The sequence below is a fragment of the Acipenser ruthenus genome, chromosome 5, assembly GCF_902713425.1.
Source record: "Acipenser ruthenus chromosome 5, fAciRut3.2 maternal haplotype, whole genome shotgun sequence".
Classification (NCBI taxonomy): Eukaryota; Metazoa; Chordata; class Actinopteri; order Acipenseriformes; family Acipenseridae; genus Acipenser; species Acipenser ruthenus.
The window spans coordinates 7,003,047-7,022,464 of record NC_081193.1 but is presented as its reverse complement, the minus strand read 5'-3'; the positions used below and the strand labels follow the sequence as shown (position 1 = coordinate 7,022,464).

At 40.6% G+C, this 19,418-nt stretch overlaps 1 protein-coding gene across 1 annotated transcript in view; it reads left to right on the top strand.

The window, feature by feature from the left end:
- The window catches only part of LOC117402691 (monocarboxylate transporter 10), a 59,198-nt gene that overhangs the window by 34,994 nt on the left and 4,786 nt on the right, over positions 1-19,418 (top strand). The window contains exons 2-5 of the mRNA XM_034004073.3: positions 7,679-7,823; positions 9,008-9,431; positions 18,063-18,206; positions 18,536-18,764. Of these exons, the coding sequence (XP_033859964.2) occupies positions 7,679-7,823; positions 9,008-9,431; positions 18,063-18,206; positions 18,536-18,764 (942 nt within the window). The remainder of the gene's footprint in view (positions 1-7,678; positions 7,824-9,007; positions 9,432-18,062; positions 18,207-18,535; positions 18,765-19,418) is intronic.

Genomic DNA, 19,418 nt, shown 5'->3' with positions numbered 1-19,418 from the left:
CAAGAGCCTGCAAGTTACTCCCCACCCCTGTGTCCAAATAAACAAACATAAGCATCCCTACTTGCGACGCTAACAGTTCCCTGAAGGAAACCAGAAGAACTGTTTCTTCTGCATTGCACCTGTTTAGCATTACGTAAGCATGTCTGGGGCCATGCATGTAGTAAACAGTGTTTTTCTTCCAACATCTGTTGTTTATTATAGTACTTCTAGTTTGGTCTGCGCAGCTATTTTTAATGCATAGACAGATTTATTAAACACACTTACAAACAACACAAGTACTGACACGGCACTGCACTTTTCTGCTCCTACTCTTGAATCAGTTAAGAGAGTTTAACAGAAAATCTCATCAAATCTGCATGCTTGCAAAAGAGCACATACCCACTGGTGATGCTTTCAGCACCTGGACCTAACCTCTGTTCATCTGCCTGCTGCCCTGTGGCTTGCATTTACTTTGCTAGGCAGGTTTTCTTTAACGTTTCAATGTCAAAGTTTGCACAGAGTATCTTACGTAATGCCTGACTGTCACAGTGTGTTCTTTCGTCCTAATCGGCGGTTGTTTATTTTGAAGAAAAAATGTAAGTTGCATAACATTTGCATTGGTTAAAACTTAAATGCACACTTTGTACCCCCTGAATTTGCATAGTCTGTTATATAGTTATTATCCCATGTTATGTGTTTTTAATCATCATTTATTACTGTTTCTGGTCACTCTCACATTTTTTCTGTGGTACTGTCTCTGAGCAAACCTGAACAAGGTGTCATTTTTGTAGTGAGGCCACTATAAAAATGCCCACAAGGGGTGCACAAGAAATGGGGCCAGTAATTCCTTGCTCCTGAAACTGAGTTTGTGAAAGATTTATAATTAGGGTTGCCAACTGTCCGGTTTTTGACCGGACATCTGTTTTTAAAGGAATTTGTACAGTGTCCGGTCAGAACCACTGACCGGACAGCAGAAGTCCGGTTCTGGTGAATCTTGCTCACTCACTGTTCATTGCTGTTTGGGTATTTCCAGTCTCGCTGAGGCAGTTCTTTCAACGCTGCACTGCAAATATTTATTTTTTTATTTTTTAATTTTTTTTACTATCAGTCATTTAAGTTAGAGAACAACACTGAAATGTATTCTGCGTTATTTTGCCATTCCCTACTTAGTGGGATATGATTACTATCTAAAAAAAATAAAAAAAATCTTGCAATCGTGCACAGCACCCTACCCCCCGACCCCCAGATCGCTTTATTCACATTGCTATTTTTGTGCACCCCCCTGTTAGAAAACACTGATGAACGATATTGTATCAGAAAGCTGGCAAAGTCTCAATTCCTGGTAAGTTTATCCCTGGTTGTAGTATATCAATATCACAGGGGCTGCTGAAACTAATTTGACTGCTTAGCCACACAAATTCAGAGGAGACATGGGGTACAGAAATGTAGGCGTCATTGCCAGTCAGTAGATACACAAGACTATTATTATCACTTAAAGATGTGCACAGCACAATAAAAGCAAATTCTTACCAAGATATGGAATGCTGTAATCAGTGTTGTTTTTCAGTGTTTTGTTTTGTATCGCATTTTTGTTGTATGTAATAAAAAGCTACCTGATTGTTCTAATATCTCTAAATACACTGAATCGCTTTTAAAAGTTTACCATCGTGTAGAACAATAATTTGCATCAACTATGCTTTTACCATGCGTATACTATGCATGTTTTATGCTTTTCCATAGTTCCCAATGGTTTACCATGCTTCCTGTGATGTACCGTTACCTATACTTTTACTGGCCTTTACCATGTGTGTCCATGCCATTAATTATAGCAAAATCGCAACAGTTTGAGAAATGATGAGATCAATGCTGAAGTAATTTTGCAAATTTATTGTTATTGTGTCTGAAAAAAAGGTCAGCAGTACTGTAAGCTTTTCCGATTTAATAATTCTACTGGATATGTTTGAATATCAAAGTGCTCTAAAGACATTCAACTCCTTTCTTTGGATTTTATAAAACACCTTGCCATTGTGTCCCACATTGGACTCACCTTGGGAAGAAAAGCATTGCTAGCAATTTCACGAGCAGTCACTGGGAAAACGCATGCTGTTATTGGGCAGATGGTTTCATTCCCAGCAACTTAGACTTGAATAGGATGTGTGTAGCTCGGTAATCAGATCATCCGAAGGGGATTTCTGTTTTGTTACAATCGGCATGTTTTTCTAATGGGTTTTGGTTCATAAGTGTCTGTGGATTTTTCTCTAATAAGATTAACTTGTTTATATCCGCTTCATTCATTTTCTTAAGTCTGAGGGGTTTATTCAATTAATCTTTGTGGAATACTGGCTGTTTAAATAATTAAAAGAAAGGGGCTTTGTAAAAATAGTGTGTGTGTGTGTGTGTCCTTTAGAATTGATATTTTTTGTATTTCAACGGTATTTACTGTAGACATGCCACTGTTTAGGTCAATTAGTAGTTTATTCATTTTTGTATTAGCTTTTCTTAAATTTTAGGACTCGAGTGTTGAAGTTATGGGTCAGATATACAGATTGACATTTTCAGTGCAGTAATTTAACAGAATTTGCTGCATCTCTTAATTGTCCTCGTGTGAATTCTCAGTAGTCATGGAGGAAATAGCAGTTAATAGCATTTAACAGGGCTGTCAACATCATTTGTAGGCGCGGACAACAGATAAACAACAAACCATGAAATAGTTTCACACTCTAACACTAACACTAGTTTCAGAGTTGATTCGGGATAACAGCTTCTGTGAGAAGTAAAATAAGTGACATTTTGCCAATTTTTTACCAAAATTTGTGTGGGACATATAACTCTATATAGGGTACTAAAGTCAATGACCAGGGAGCTATAAAGAGCCAGGAAGTTTTAATGTCTGATTGCTTGGTCTGTGTGACCGCCTCAAAGGTCACCAAAGGTTTTATTACATTCAGGTTTTTTTTTTTTTGCTTTGGCAGGGTTTGACTCAAATAAGCCCTGCTAATGGCCAGGACCACCAGTTAGTCTCCCCCCAACTGGGCATCTTTGCTGGGCTGCCACTGCCTTCTCACTTGCGCTGCCAGTTGGCAGGATTAGGCACAATGCTGTGAAGAAAAGGAAAAACTTCCTCTGTGAATTAATCTGCACCTAATGGGTACTGTTCTAAAACATGTAGGCAGGGGGTGTCTGCACAGAGTCTTAATCTGATAAGAAATACAGCCTCTCAGATCTATAAGCCAAACAGTTATTCAGTGATAATGCACTGCATCAGAGTGGAAGAGCATAGTGAAGAGAACATGTTAGTGGAAACAAACACCATAAATCAGTTTGGGTTTACATGTCCTGCTGAAACTATCCCCAGGTTAAACTTGCTTCATTATGCTTTTGTCGATGTAGCACCAGAGTAGTTTCTTGCCAGTTTTACATACTGTTCAAATAATTTTATTCCACCTATACAAATACTTGTTTTGAAAGAAGGCCCCTAGGTCTAAACAAAATTACACGTAAATAAAAAAGAGAGAGTGAGGATGGTGCTTATAAAATGACACACTTAAGGCTGGTTCATACTTCAGACTCTGACATCATTTCTGGCCGGAGTCGCGGGTCCCCAACCCTGTGCTCCAGGTCGGAATCACGTCAGCCACACTCTTGCGACGTGCGTATTTTTTGGAAAGTCGTACAGCCTTTTCTCATGTGTCTGCGACCTGAAATCTCATGGGGTCAGATGATGCTGAAAAATGTCAACATTTGCGTCATGGCTGTACGCTGGTAACCATCATAGAGCAAGACTTGGAGGAACTTTTAATAGAAAAAGTTCGTAAACATCCACATTTATATAACCCCTCACTTAAAGAATATATAGATGCCCAAATAACAGAAACAGCATTGGTGTGTATTATTCAGAAAAAAGGACTGGCGAGAATTTAAAGCCCAATGGAGTAAACTGTGTTATAGTTTTTTGAATAACAAGAAAACCCTGAAGTAAAGAGTGGAGTTGGAAGCTTGTGGCTGTGAATTGCCAATTACTCTGTGCAGTGTAACTGCAAGTCTTTCTACAGGTGCATCGCATGTGTATTTTTGCATTGAAGCAATGATCTCAATCTGTTTAACAGATCGTCAAACCTTTCACCTGTCACTTTACAATTTCTTACTCGCATCTCTCTAATTAATGTATAAAATTCTCCCTTTCGGATTCTCTGTTGGTTGAGAGGACGGATGTACCAACAACGTCGCTTTAGATTTTTTTTAACCCTCTTGTATAAGAGGTACAAACTCAACACATCTCCTAAAATGTCAACGACAGCCACGCAGTCAAAAGGGCTGCGATATGATTCGTCCTTCATGCAGATAGTGAAGCTGCACAGCTTTTATAGCTGTCTGCGCCTGATGTATCGCTACATAACATTGTATTTCACAACTGACCCCCCCCCCCCCCCCCCCCCTCCTTTCACTAGCAGCTCTGCTCTCAAATATCTCCATTAGGTATTTCACAAGTGTTTGCCAACATTGACTTTCTAAGTTTATTTTAGTGCTCACATGTTGAGCAAATCATTATTTTAGATTTTTGTTCCTTAATGATTTTCACTCCAGATACACACACTACCTCCAGTTGTTTTACCATAGTTTACCATTATTTCTGGTGGAATCAGTGTGACTCACTATAGTGTAGAGTCGACTTCGCTATGGATTCCAGGATTAAATCAGATGCCATTATCATATTGCTGTGTATTTCGAAGGGACAATGCCCCCCACCCCCCATCCTGATGCCACTGCAGTGCAGCCCACCAGTGGTTCTGTTTGTAGTCTGTAGCAAAAGAACTCCAACCTCCTATGGGTCAAGTCGTACACTCTATGGTAAATTGGTTTATTCCATGGCTTCTTGTGATGTGCTTTGTGGTCCAACCAAGATGACTGCCAAGTCTAAACAGAGACAGCTAGAGTTTTCTTCATTGAAAACAATGATAACATAATTAGATGAGAGGATCTACAGCAGTGCTTCTCAACTCTGGCACTCGAGATTGAATCCAGTCCAGGTTTTTTCTCCAAGCAGGTTCTGATGTAGTTCATTGAAGCTGCAAAGAGGCAATTAACTAATTTAGGACCTGGTTGGAATAAAGACCAGGACTGGAATGGATCTTAAGAGCCCGAGTTGAGTACCACTGATGTAGTCAGTGTGAGCATTGTTCCTAAAATATACATACAGTAAAAGTGAGTCAGAAAGAATGATGATTATTCTTTCTGAATCTGTATAGCCAGTATACATGGACGATATTCATTTCCTGTATCCCTTTTATTCTAATTTACACAAAGAGGTGTTACATTATGACCTTTAACAATATGAGGTCTAAGCAGGTGCTAAAGGCTGATCGCAATCCAGGAGTCTGCCACACTGGAGCCTGTCAACCTGCTCCAGTGTGGATTGTATTTCTCATGTTAACGAAGGGGCCAGTAAATCACAGGCTGGGTGGAAAACACAAGGAGATTGTGATAGCATTATACTGTAGGGGCTTTGCACTTTGATTCACTGATTCACTCACTTAGCCTGTCAGAGTGTGTGCAAGGAGGTACAATTAATATTTTATACAAAGTTCAAAACGAATACAGTCCCAGCTCCAGACCTGACTGAAGAGGAAGCCAGCCTGGATCACATTGTGAAGATAAGGACAGAATGTATTAGTCTGATTACAGAGCACTGGCAAGGTGAGTTAGTGTGTTCCTATTCCTGGAAACCAAATATTTGGTTAAAGAGCATGCTTGTCTAGGAAGGAGAGTACTGGGTGTGTTGTGCCCTGCCTACAAAATACACGCTTTCATGGGCTGGTTGCGGAGTGACGTAAAGAGAGATTTATGGTGCAATGGCTGCATGTTTTGGCAGTTGTATCTCAGTCAGTGCTTCAATGAGGGCGCTTCCCACCTAGTTTAAATCATGTATGATCTTCACGTTTGACATAGCCCCAGAAAAACTGTACATTAGTCAGTCTTGTACCCTGAAATAAAGTCTGGGGGGTTCGTATTTTCAATGGGATTACGTTTTTTAAAAATATGAGCAAAAAGTGTTATTCAAATTCAAATAGAAAGCATAGAAGGAGCTGTGTTACCACTTTTTTTATGGAACAAATAACCAGCCCTTTGACCTTTTCCAGGGTCATTATTCTTTAGAAAAATATTTTTCTCATGCTTGGGTTTTATAAGCAGCTTGTCCTGCAATACCATGGCATTTAGTACAGGGTGAACTATTCCTTTATTTGTGCTGTGTTTTATTTAACTCCAGGGTACCTTTGTACAGGTAATACATATTGGAATAATGGAACGACAGCAGTGCATAGCAGCCCTCCTCTCAAACACTGTGATAAATGTTTCCTTGTGGTTGGCATTCGAGACATCCTTGAACTGCAGGCAAAAGACTGGCAGTGAAGTGACTCTTCCTTCAAACAGCATGCTGCTTTACGTTCTTCCATATTTGAAGAGGGGGTGATACCTACACATGTATTAGGCAAAGGATTTTAATTATGGTTCTGCTATCCTTGTGGCATCTTTTAGAAAGTACAAAATAAGAAAACAAACTGTGATAAATATATGTGATTGTTTGTTAATTTATGCAGTGTTACTGTAACATTACATATTTGTACACAGTTGTCATAGTTTTTTGTTATAAAAGGCGGTTTAAGGATTTATTAAGATTCAGATTTATTCGTAAAATAGGGGAGATCTACAGTGATTCCTTTGAATTGTATCTCTTGTAGAACTGAATCATTTTTTTTTTACATTCCTATAGGAATTTCATAATAAATTCAGCATAAGAAGCTGTCTTACACTAATTCTCACAAACACTGACATCTTTTGCTTTGATCTACTTCCTGTGTGTGGTGTGTAAGGTACAGAGTTGCTTTGGCCTAGGTTGCCTCGAGTGGATCGTAAAGTACAGCTGTGCAAATTAGCACTTTGGAGATTGATGTGTCATATCAGTATCTGGGAACAAAGTAAAACAAAAAAAACAACCATTTTCCATTTTGTTTCTAAAAATATTGTGAAATGACCTTGTCCGTTGCCAGGGCTATAATATGCACCATGCCATTTTATTAATCAGCTTCCTTGACAGTCTGCAAAAATAAACATTTGCTTGAGGATGCAGCAGTTATTGCAAAATGATGGCTGATTCTAAACTCTAGAGCCAGACTGGTGTGTGCTATATGTGTTAATAACACATGTTCTGAAAACCATGAGTCAAAAACAGACAAGGCATTGGCAATGGTGTGTCAGCTCTGCCTGGCTTGTGCTAGACCAGGTGTAGAGTCCTATTGCAGGCTTCCTTCCTGTTCTCTTAGGGCTGCGTTGAAGCACCTTTTCTGCAGTGAGAAAAATATCCCACCCTTACACTTCAGTTTTAAAAGGGCTTAAAGATCAGCATGCTGTCAAATGCAACTAAAAAATATCCCTATGAAAAAGCATGTTTAATTGTGTATGAAGGCACAGCAGCTGAACAGACACAACAGACCACCAGGCTACTGTACAATTGAATTCAATGCTCTTATTTTAAAAAGTTCGAATGACAAACCTGCATTTTCAGAACAGGTCTTCCTTCCACAGTCACTGATACATTAGATTACCACACCTGTCACTTCTTAATAAGATTTATCTTATCTTTTTTAATTTTATTTCTTTTAAATGCTGGCCAATTACAAGGCTATTTGTGTTCTTTCCACAGCCTGGGTCGGCTCTCTGTCAATGGGAATGATCTTCTTCTGCTCCCCGATCGTCAGTGTGTTCACAGACCTGTTCGGGTGCCGGAAGACTGCCGTGGCTGGAGCTGCTGTCGGTTTAATCGGTCTCTTTGCTAGCTCTTTTGTCCGGTATGCTTTACTTTTACAAAATTGACAGCTATCCATGCTTCTTTCGAAATGTACAATTGGAGTGTGAAAAGTGTGTAGGGATCTGGAGTGGCTGGTCTGGTGTGCGGGGGGTGACTCATGCCGGCATCAGACATCATAGCTGTGGATCCCATGGGGAGGCAAAATTGTCAGGGACTATTTTACCTCAACACACTACAAGGTCCCCTGTTTTAGCTGGGACACTTGCTCTATCATGGTGAACGTGTATGAGTTTTGGATAGTGCTATATAAAATATATACATTTTAACCTATTTCCCCAAAATACCTTGTTTGTTTTAATGCTCCGGTTACTTAAACGTAACAGCTGATGTGTAATGGTGTGTTTAAAAGGGTTGTGTTGTGTTAATAACAAGCAACTGGAGCTAATTAAAGCAGGGCTGAAATGAATCTTTGCTATTATAATTCAGGTTGCACTTGATCCTCTGCTAAGCATCAGCAGGCACGGCCAGGCTTTATTCCAGAGGATAACAGTCAGATTCACTTTGTGTCTGCAATGCTGTGGCCTCCAGCCAGTTTGTTGTCTCAGCCATGCATAATATAACCTGATTTTACCTTAAGCTGTGAAGATGTGTCTAGCTATCCAGCTAATGTGAAGAAAAAGACTGCGGGTAAAGGGTGCTTTGTTCTTGCTTCTGTGGTGTGTGTAGACATCTAGCTAGTTTAGCATCATTCATTTCATTTTAGTTGTATATAGCTTACATTGAAATTACTGTATTTATGCCTATGGGCAGTAAATAACAGAACTTCTCTTTTTAACTCAACAACTTCCAGCAGCAGAATGAGTTGGAAATAATAATTGCCAAACCCCTTTCTCATTAAAGAAACTCCTGCACGAAGGCAGTATTTGCCAACTATTTCCATAATAAATGTAATTAACATTTATCAGTGAAAGTGCTGTTTTCACCAGGAAAACACTTTGAGAGGAATAGTCTTGTTTACATGGGGCAGGATCACAGCAGAAACAGTACAATCACTTATTTCAATATATTTCACATAACCAGTTTAACTGTACATACAACGAGTATCCAGTAAAAGCTACATGTGCATGTTGCAAAGGGCTGTTGAAGGCAAGTATCTCTCGTCATCATGACCAATAAAGACCTGCTTACGTCTCTTCTGTTTTCTCTTCCCTCTCTCTTATTTAGTACGCTGGGTCCCCTGTACTTTACTTATGGGATAGTATTTGCCTGTGGCTGCTCCTTTGCTTACCAGCCCTCCCTGGTGATCCTGGGGCACTACTTTAAGAAGCGTCTGGGCCTGGTGAATGGCATTGTGACAGCTGGCAGCAGCGTGTTCACCATCACCCTGCCCTATCTCCTCTCCTTCCTGCTGAACTGGCTGGGCCTGCACAACACCTTCCGCTTCCTCAGCATCTTCATGTTAGTACTCATGCTGGTCGGCTTCACCTACAAGCCCCTGATGCCCGAGCCCAGGTCCCCCCAGACGGGCAAGGTCCCACGCTTGAGCAAGATCTTCAACTTCAACATCTGGAAGTCCGTGGGGTACCGGATTTGGGCGCTGGGAATCCCGGCTGCGCTTTATGGATACTTTGTGCCTTACGTCCATTTAGTGAGTATCTTAGCCGCTTTTTACTGTTTGCTCTAGTTTGTAAATGACTCTTTTTACATTGAGCCATGTATATTAATGTGTGTGGTGTCTTACAGGAGCTGATCTGTTAGTGGAGGTGGCATCTATTCTACGCTAGCAGGCAACACTAGCCTTCAATAATACAGAGCTTTATGCTCTGTCTACCTCTGAAACATTTTCCATTACAGTTGAAGATGAGAAATACATTTCAGCTCGGACACCTGTCATTTTAAACTGACATAGTCTGAGACTGGGAAGCAGACTTTCAGCTGCTAGTGTTTATTCACAAAAATATATATTTTTGAGAAGAGTTATTGATTGCTAATGGTCCATGCAGAATTTAAATGTTAAGAAGAATGTTCTCTACCACTGTAGTCTGATTTTCAGGGCAGGGTAATGCACAGAAATAAGATGCTCAGTGAGGCCAGGGCATTGTTCCTCATTTTGTTGTATTTCTTGTTGCAGTGTGCCACAAGTTAATATCAAAAGCAGGCAACTAACTGACTGTCTAAAAAGATGATGGTCAGAGACATTATAAGGAAAATATACATGGGAATTAACATGGGTAATCAAAGGACAAAACCAGGCCAAATAAATAGGTTTTAAACCAATATTTAAAAAGTCTGTGGCGCTAAGGACTTGTATGTCGTGGGAGTAACACCCAATGGTCCAGATCACAAAATACACCTTTACAGCAGTCAATTTTTTAGTCAAAGGGTTATGATCATTTTTGCAGAACTGTAAGTACCAAAAACATAAAAGAAATACTAGACAAGAATTGTCAGCATGGTACAGATTAGTGAACGGTCAGTAAATAATACAAGTGCACATATTTAAAACTGAAACCATACAGTAGAAATAATTTACTGACTAGAATCTTGTATTGTATCAGTTTCCTGCCCCTCTTGAGGAGTGACCATTTATAACTTCACTTGATGCTGTATGTCACTAGAAATAACAAAAAGCTGCCCAAGGCATGTGTGTTTATAACTGGCAAAGCCTTTGCAATAATATTTTCCCTACACTAAGGTGTTTGTTGCCTTCTTTGCATGTCAGAGCTGCCATTGGGAGTCAGTATTTAAACAGACAGAGGTCCTGCTTGCACTCTAGTGCAGACCTGGGCAATGCTGTACTGCGCAGATACAGACAGCTCACTCACATTGCAAGCCCTTGTGTTCTCTCTGGCTGAGACGAGGGGCAGCATAAATGAACCAATCAGGAGCTGTGTGCTCTGCTCTCATTCAGGAACAAACAAGAGCTCGTTTTCTGGGCCAGTTCCACGCGGCCAGGGACCTGGAAGGACAGCCTCCTGTTTCATTCAGAGCAGCTCCCAGCTACTCCCAGCACTCTGCCAGCGCAAGAACTGCAATTCTCTCCACAGCAAAGGCTTTCCAGAGCACACTGTTGGACATGCAGGGGTTTCACTGAAAAACAAATATGTTTCCTGAGTATCTAAGGGTTAAACAAGACAGCACCACTATTAATTATGTTATGTACAGAAGTATTTGTACAGAGAAAGTGGTAGAATTGAATGAGGAAAGAAGTGGAGAGGCCAAGTTAAGGAGTTAGAGGAACTGTAGATTATGGCATTTACATTATATACATCTACATTTACTGCTTTTAGATTAAGCCAGCTTAATTGGAATTTGTTGTTAGGGTGTACGTTAGGGAAAATGCGATGTCACTTTTCCAGATAGATACATTTACAAAGTTTCTCAGCAATGTCACTGCAACGGCCACACCTACAATAAGATTTTCAGCAACACTGACAGCCACACATGTTCCTCAACATTTCTCAGAGAATTGCAACAACAACATCTACCCACAGCTGCATGGACAGCTGCATAGAGAAACAGCAGACAGCTCTATGCAATGAACGTGCAAGGTTTATCCAGGAAGTGCTGAGTGGTGAGATGGGATATTCCAGATTCCTAGCAGCCTAATGCTTTCTGTAGAGCTCCAAACACATTCATAACTGAACCTACTGGCTGGTTCTATTACCTGCACTGTTCCCGCTACTGGATGCAAGCTGAAAAAAGGGAACCACTGATGAATTAATAAGGCAGGGATACAGTGCCTTGCATAAGTATTCATCCCCCATGGACTTTTCCACATTTTGTAGTGTTACAACCTGGAATTAAAATGGATTTAATTAGGATTTTTTGTCACTGATCTACACAAAATAGTCCATAATGTCGAAGTGGGGCTCTGGTACAACCAACTGCCTTCAGAAGTCACATAATTAGTTGAATGTAGTCCACCTGTGTGCAATTAAAGTGTCACATGATCTCAGATTAAATACCCCTGTTTCTGGAAGGCCCCAGAGTTTGTTAAAGAGCATATCTAAATAAACAGCATCATGACTTATTGTTATCACCTCCTCTGCACTTTTTTTTGTATTGTTATATAGACACAATTATGAACTTTAACTACAGTCACTCAGTAATCTCCACGGTAAGATCGTGTGGCAGGGTTGATATCTATACTCAGTGTACTCTCTGTTCCAAAGTGTAACCATATCCTGATTGCGTTGGGTGTGCACAAACAAATAAGAAAAAATAATCCCTGGAAATTTTGGAGCATCATAAATCTGGGCTAAACCCCCTTGTGCTTATTTTTCTATAGCAGGCGGGTAATTCAGTAGAGTAGTATTTAACTTTTCCCCTTTTAAAAGCGGGCTAACCAAGACTTTAAAATCAATTTTGCTACAGAAGCACTTGCATTTCATATAACATTTCTAGTGCTGAAGACCTGCTAGATGTTGTTTTTTACACTGTAAGTCAGGATATACAATGTTTAATTACGTTTAAAAACAATCTAGATGCATTAATTACAGTGACTTTATAAAATGTAGACCTAAAAACAATTGCAGTTAGGTTAAAGATAACTGGCAATGCATTTTTAAGCAGTTAGGCTACATCTTGCAACTGCAAGTTACAGACCATATACAGTCTAGTTGTTTTTCACATTGGTAAGGTCGACACATAGGAAGGTCTGAAGCACATTGTGTGCTCATGTCAAACCAATAGCCGTTAGGAAGAATTAATCACTGTCAACTTTCATCATGTAATTGAAAACGTTTTTTGATTTATACGTACTATTTACGGGCAGCTGTTAGCGTGGAGTGTACTGAATAAAGCAGAATTACATTTACAGTAGTTCAATGAATTGTTCTGTTGAACCTGATTGCTAAGTCTAGTGCCTGCGTTTATCCTGAGCCGTTCTGAGCTGCGTTTGAAAATAGTCACATTGTTTGCCTTACAACACGGCCTGTCGGCTCTAACAGATGTTTGTGGACACAAAAATGTGTACTTCATGGTATTTAAATTCAGTCTAAAGGCTGGGGGAGGAACAAGGTCACACACCACCTGTTTTGGTTTACTTTGTCAAGGCTAGAGCCCACAGAGAGCCAGAGGACAAGGCCACTCATTTGTTTGTGTGCTCAGGATAAGTAGATCGATGGGTCTTATACAAGGTGAATAGGGAGCCATGTGCAGCAGCGCGGGTCTGTTGCAATATACTAAATTAGAGATCCTTGGGAGTAGCGGTTTCCAATAGTATCTCAGCTGCCAATGCCTTTGTGAACATTGTGCTAACTTTCAACAGTATTTAATAACCACCTGTTTACTGTCAACTACTGTGACTTATTTTTAAATACGCACTAATGGACTGAATACACTACTTACTAAAATAAGTCACAGTACTGTAACTATACTTTAGTGACCAACTGTATATCCTTGCATCATGGTATCAATGATGGTGTGGTTTAAAAGCTTGCTTATAACCTGGAACGAGCCTGCATATGAGAAATATGCAAAATTAACATTCACAAGTTAAAAAAAGAAATGTGTTAAAAATCATACTGTGTTAGCACAATCTTTGCATTGGCAAATCTTTAACGATAAAGTCTAACATAATAAAGCTGAACATATTTCCCAGTTGTATCATATAATCAGGCCAGCTATGTTTTTCTTACATTTGTTATGAGCAAGTACTGTATTTGTATTCGGCAGTGTATCTGGGTGCTTTATGTAACCAACCTTTTGTCCTGCCTTTAAACTATCTGGTCTATATTAGATGTATAGTGAAGCACTTTACTACAGCTCATAGTCCATTCTAACACAGGTCAATACAATAATAAAGGGGCTTGTTGGATCTAAGTCCTGGGCGAGATTGGACTGGAAGAGCCATAGGTTGGAGAGCCCCTCAGTAAGGAAATATCTCAAAAGTAAACCATGTATTCCACTGTGTTACCTATACAAAACAAAGGGGAGATAGGCCCGTCTGTGCAGCAGAATGCGATCTGTTTATTTCAACAGCAGTTCACGGGTGGGAGCCAGGGCTGCGTGAAGAATATATGTTACTATTTAGAGGCTTAGCCTCGAGAGAATGATGATGGCCTGCAGGGCAGGTGTGCTTGTTTTGAACTGTTAGTGGCCTGCGGGCCAGGGCAAAGGACGGGGTCCGGAATTTATACCGCAAGAGCCTCATACTGTGGAGGTCACCCCCATGGGTCCCCGGGACCCCCTGAAAACATAAAAATCCTCTGCCTCTGCGGAGAATCCTGGAGGCGCTGCCTCGTGGACCGGGCCATGCCCCCAGAGAACGGCAAGGTTCATAACCTGGAAAGAAGGAAGGAAAGAGAATTCCTGTCTCCAGGAGCTCCCATCGAAGATGGGAGGCGAGTCCTCTAAGGCCAGGCACTGGAGTGTGCACGCAGGGATATCTGAAGGATGGAGTTTTGTTAGTATTTGGACTTTAGTACTTAAGGATTATAGATGACTACAGCTCTTACTGGTACAGTGGGAGAGAAACAATAGAGTCTCTGGATGAGACTAGAAAATAGCGCATGAGCTGCGAAAGAACAGTGTGGCCGGTAGTCCCCTTTGACTCGCTGTGGCGAGGACCCCCCTTTTTGAACGGTAGCTGCGGCAGACTCGAGGCCGGGGAAGTGAGTCTCACTAACCCCCCAAAAAAAGGATGGACCACCGGCTCCCCGCAAGAACCGCACCTATGAAGACAGACAAAAGACTGCGTGCCAAGGCACAACATAAAACAGGAAAGAGGGACAGACAAGGACAAAGAGAAAGATGGTTAGTAAAACGGGGTATGTGAAACACTCCGCTCGGTGGAGAGCAAAAACCCCATCTGTTAGGAGGAAACCTCTGGTGATCCTGGTGGGAAGGGTGCCCCCACTCCGGGCATACTAGCAATTGATTGGTGAGCTGCTGAGATGTCTAGAGGAAGAGAACAAATGTAGGAGTGGACTGCTGCTGATGACCAGCGACCCATAGTTTTTATAAAGTGATGACTAACGTTGGCTTTTGCTGCTGATGAGGCTGCGCCGATCCTAAATGAGTGTGGGGTATAGAACTGGGGAGAGAGACCTGCTTTCTAGAGAGATGAGATGCCGACCATCCTATGTGTTAGTTAATACAGTATCGATCAGCGGTTTGCTACTATCATGTCTGCTTAGAATAGAAAAGGTGAACTCACATTCAGAGATTTGAGTTTCACAATTCCAATCATTCTCCTAATAGTGGAACTCCTTAACTCATAATCAAGACAGATTTCCAGTCTCGTACCATGTCTCTCACCATGTTTTAACCCTTTGCAGTCCATTTATTAAGTGCGTGTCAGGCGCGTCAAGTCCAATTTATTTTCACACGCGCATTTAATTTTAGATGCACTGTTTAAAAGTATTTTTTTCCACAGTCAAACGGGTTTAAAAGGCCCTGCATATCAACAAAGCACTCAATAGGCATCTCCAGCCCCACTCCACCCTTTCGTTCGCTTTCACATATGCTAAGAAATAAATAATAATAATAATAATAGTCCGTACATACCGATCAATCATCTCCTGATCACTCGTTTTATCACCAAACACCTCAATAATGCGATCCAAGTCATTATTTTATTACTATAACATCTGAAAAAAGCTCTGCAAATGTCCGTGATATTCTCTTAGCGCTGATGCATTAGCAGGCAGCTTGTTTCCTTATGGCCCTGTTATCTGATCCCAGGGGCAAGTATGAATATTCATGAGATACACCCTTTTTTTTCGGCTTGTCTCGGCTCCTGTCGCTCCCACTCAGCCATTGAATGGTTTTCTCTGCTTTTTCCGGAGAAAAAACGACTAGAAATCTGTTTTTTGCGTCTTTTTGATGATGTCGGACAGGGTCCGACATTGGACCGGATAGGAATAATTGCAATGTCGGACCAGGTCCGACATAGGACCGCAAAGGGTTAATGTTTGTAGTATTTGAGAGGATGAGCAGACATATTAGATGGGAAGTTGTTAATGAGCTGACAAATGAGTTTCAGGATTGTCGAGTGGGAGGCTGGCTTCGGATTTGACAGTGTCCCGGGTGATTCCGAGGAATTCTAGTCGGGATGTTGATAATATTGTCATGCAGTGTTTTTAAGAGTTTGGCAAGTGGCCAATCCTTATAAAATAGCTGCTCCGGAGGCTGAGCCTGTTGGCGGAGATGTTTTCATCTCTGTAGTGCCAGGGCAGCAGGTTTGGTTGCTGGGTAGAGGTCTGCATTAGAAGTAGACGGTACTGAGCTTTCATCAGAGAATTGATGAGATAGAGAAATTAATGGGATATTTTGAGGAGATCCGGGAGGGAGGAAGAACGGGTTGCAGCGTATGCAAAAAAGCAAACACAAGAGAAAGACCATAGATTGTGATGTAGATTAAATAGCCAGAACCTCACTTTAAAGTTAACATTAAATACAAAGCAGGTAAAACCCAGGTGTCAGGGAGGCTTATTTGACAAGGGTTGAAGGTATTCATTTGAAAAGGCAAATTACATTTGATAGTTCTGGCAAACAGTTTCCTCTGAATACATTTCAATCTTGGTTGTTTCCAACAGTAGCATATTGTCTCAACACTAGAATTATTAGAATTATTAGTCTTGGAAACAAGTTTTTTTTTTTTTTTAAATCTGTCTACAGCAGCTTTGCGTGCAAATTCACTGTATCCCTAAATAGATTTTTTTGGAATTTGCAGGACAGTGTACAGTGCAATACAAATGGGGAATACAAATATATTCAAGTAAAACATTCTTGTGAATAAGGCATGTGTTCCAAAAGCCGTGGCAAGTATCAATAAAGTTTTTTCACCTTGGCAGAGATACAGCCGAGTGTTGTTCTTCCAAAGGCTATTTTCTTCTCTGGTTTTAGATGAAAGATTTTTCCACTGGGGTTAAGTTAACTTTGGTTGTGTAAATGAATGTCTGGCTACTTTGGAAATCAAATAGAGGTGGCATGCAGCCTTATGAATCAGCCGTGTGCGCTGATATGGATGAAACATAAATATAATATATGACCCTGATGTTGATGTGATGCAGACATCTGACATTTCTTTCTATCAGGTAGTTTGTATCAGATAATTGTTGTCAAATGGAAATGATTTTACATTAAGATGCCCATATCAATCCCGTAAACCAAAGCAGTCCCTTATAAAAAATAAAAAATAAAATTACTAAATTTGCATGCAACTTCTTGTATGTTTTTTTGGTATGTTGGGGTCTGGTTCTGGTAGGACATGCTCAATCCAGCCAGATGTGAACACCTGCAGTATAGATCCAACACCTTCACTGCAACATCTGGCAGGCAGCTTTTTAAACCCAGCTGAATTTCATTGGAGGGGCGGGCCTGTTTCCCTGAGCAGCGGAATGTCTGATAAATGAACAGACTAGGCCCCACGAGAAAAGCATGTGGCTGCCCTCACGATAATGAAGATTTATTTTGAACCGTTTTATTCATCCTTATTTTGTGTCCAAGCTGTTTATCTTTTGTTCTGTTGGAAGTGCATGTTATGTACAGTGCCAGAGCCTAACATTAGGAGAAGGGTCATTGTGTGTGTTTGTAGAAACACTTGCAGCTTTTATTAACTGACACACAAGGCACTCAAGTGTTAGGGCTAGAGCTAAGGACCAGGAGAGAGAGAAAGAGGGCATTCTTGGTTCAGGTCTCAGCTAAATGAGGTCTAATTTAGATCTAAAACATTTGGTCTATTAATATCCTGCAGTTTGTATTTACTATTCTTTGCAATAGCTCTGTGGTTTTAACCTTGCTTTTCCATAGCTCCCAGTGATTCACCATGCTTGACTGGACTTTATCATGCTTTCATGGAGCGACTTTACTACACTTTGCTATGCTTTTACCATGTTTTACCTTGTAATTATAAGGGTCTCTCCATTGAATTTGTATTGCATTCAGTAGTGTAAGCAGAGGGTTTACCCGTACGTTTAAACAACAGGGTTATTTATATGAGCCAGTCTTTAAATTATTCAAGTTTTCCCCAGTGACTTTCAGTGTATCAGTGGGTACAGTAAACCTGGCCACACCTCTAAGTACTGAGGTAAAAAACTATAGGAAGCAAAGGGACTGATGTAATCAACCTATATCTATTAAATTAGGTGGTCCTAGTGGGGTATGCATGATTATAGTAAATTGACCCCCTTGGTCAGTGTCAGTGCTGATTGAGTGTTTAGTTGAAATGCCATTGTGTTAAATACTTGGAATTTTCTAAACCAAGTATAAAGCTTAATTAACAATAGTTAGCATCTTATCTGAAATACATATTTGATGTTTTTGTCCCCAGATGGCTTTTGTGGAAGAAAGGTTTGGCAAAGATGTAAACAAAGAGAGTCTCTTGACGTGTATCGGAATCACCTCAGGAGTCGGCCGCATGATCTTCGGGAGAGTTGCTGACTATGTTCCCGGTGCGAATAAAGTCTACCTGCAGGTGGGTTTGCTCTGGAAACGTTCCATCCCTCATATTATTTAGTGTACATAGTAATTTCAGGAATTAGGAATTGCATCATTTTGTTTACAAATCTCAATTTATTTTCTGCAGTGCTGTTGTAAAATAGTGTTGATATATCAGGAGTTTACTGTGGAAAGCACGGAATAGTTGTTGGAAACAATTCCCTCTATGACCAGTGGTGGTCCTCCTCGCAGAATCTAGTTTCTCATCATTTGGTGCCCCCACTCCACTTGCAAAGATGTATTGACTGTATAATCACAATGAAATGGATTGAAGTGGATCTTTGTTTTTTTTTGATGTCCAAACAGGTGTCCTCGTTCTTAGTAATCGGGGTGCTGTCCATGATGATCCCGCTGTGCCAGGTCTTCGGTGGTCTCATTGCCGTCTGCCTGCTGATGGGTCTCTTCGACGGGTGCTTCATCTGCATCATGGCTCCCATTGCCTTTGAGCTGGTTGGGTCTCAGAACGCTTCCCAGGCTATCGGCTTCCTTTTGGGGATGATGTCACTGCCCATGATTGTCGGCCCCCCGATTGCAGGTACAGCAGCGTACATTGTCAGTCCATGTTCAAATGGCAACAAGTCAATCAATACAGTACTACGTTTATAGACTTTCTTGTGGTTCAGAATTAAGACTAGTGATAACTGGTACTTGGGAGACTGCAATATTACTTCTCTAGTTACATCTACAATTAAACCTAAAAGAACCATAGCATGACCTTTTCTCAAGCAGTACGATGTGTTAATGCATCTGGATGGAGCTACTGCTATTGTCTCTTCAATAGTTTTTATCTGTTGGTGAAAAGAAGAAGTGCCATTCTAGACAGAGCGAACTTCAATACTGACTTACCTTGTCCGCTGTCTGAGGAATAGGGGAGCTAGCATTCCATCCTGTGTTATATTGCACAGATAATAAAATTAAACATAAAAGAGATTTATGTGTGTATGTGTATGGGGACATTTCGAAAAGAGCTTTGAAACAGACTTTAAAGTTCTAAGTGTAGAAAGTTGTCAGGATGTTAACAATAAAAAGAAAAATTACAGGTATGTTATTTAAACAGATGCAGCAACACGTGCAGTTGAGTGATGAATTGGCAATGGCAGCAGCAGTGAATCATGGAGATGAGGATACTGTGGGGGGCAAGCACTTTATTAATGAGATTATTTTAGTGTGTCCAGTTCAGAGGTTCTGT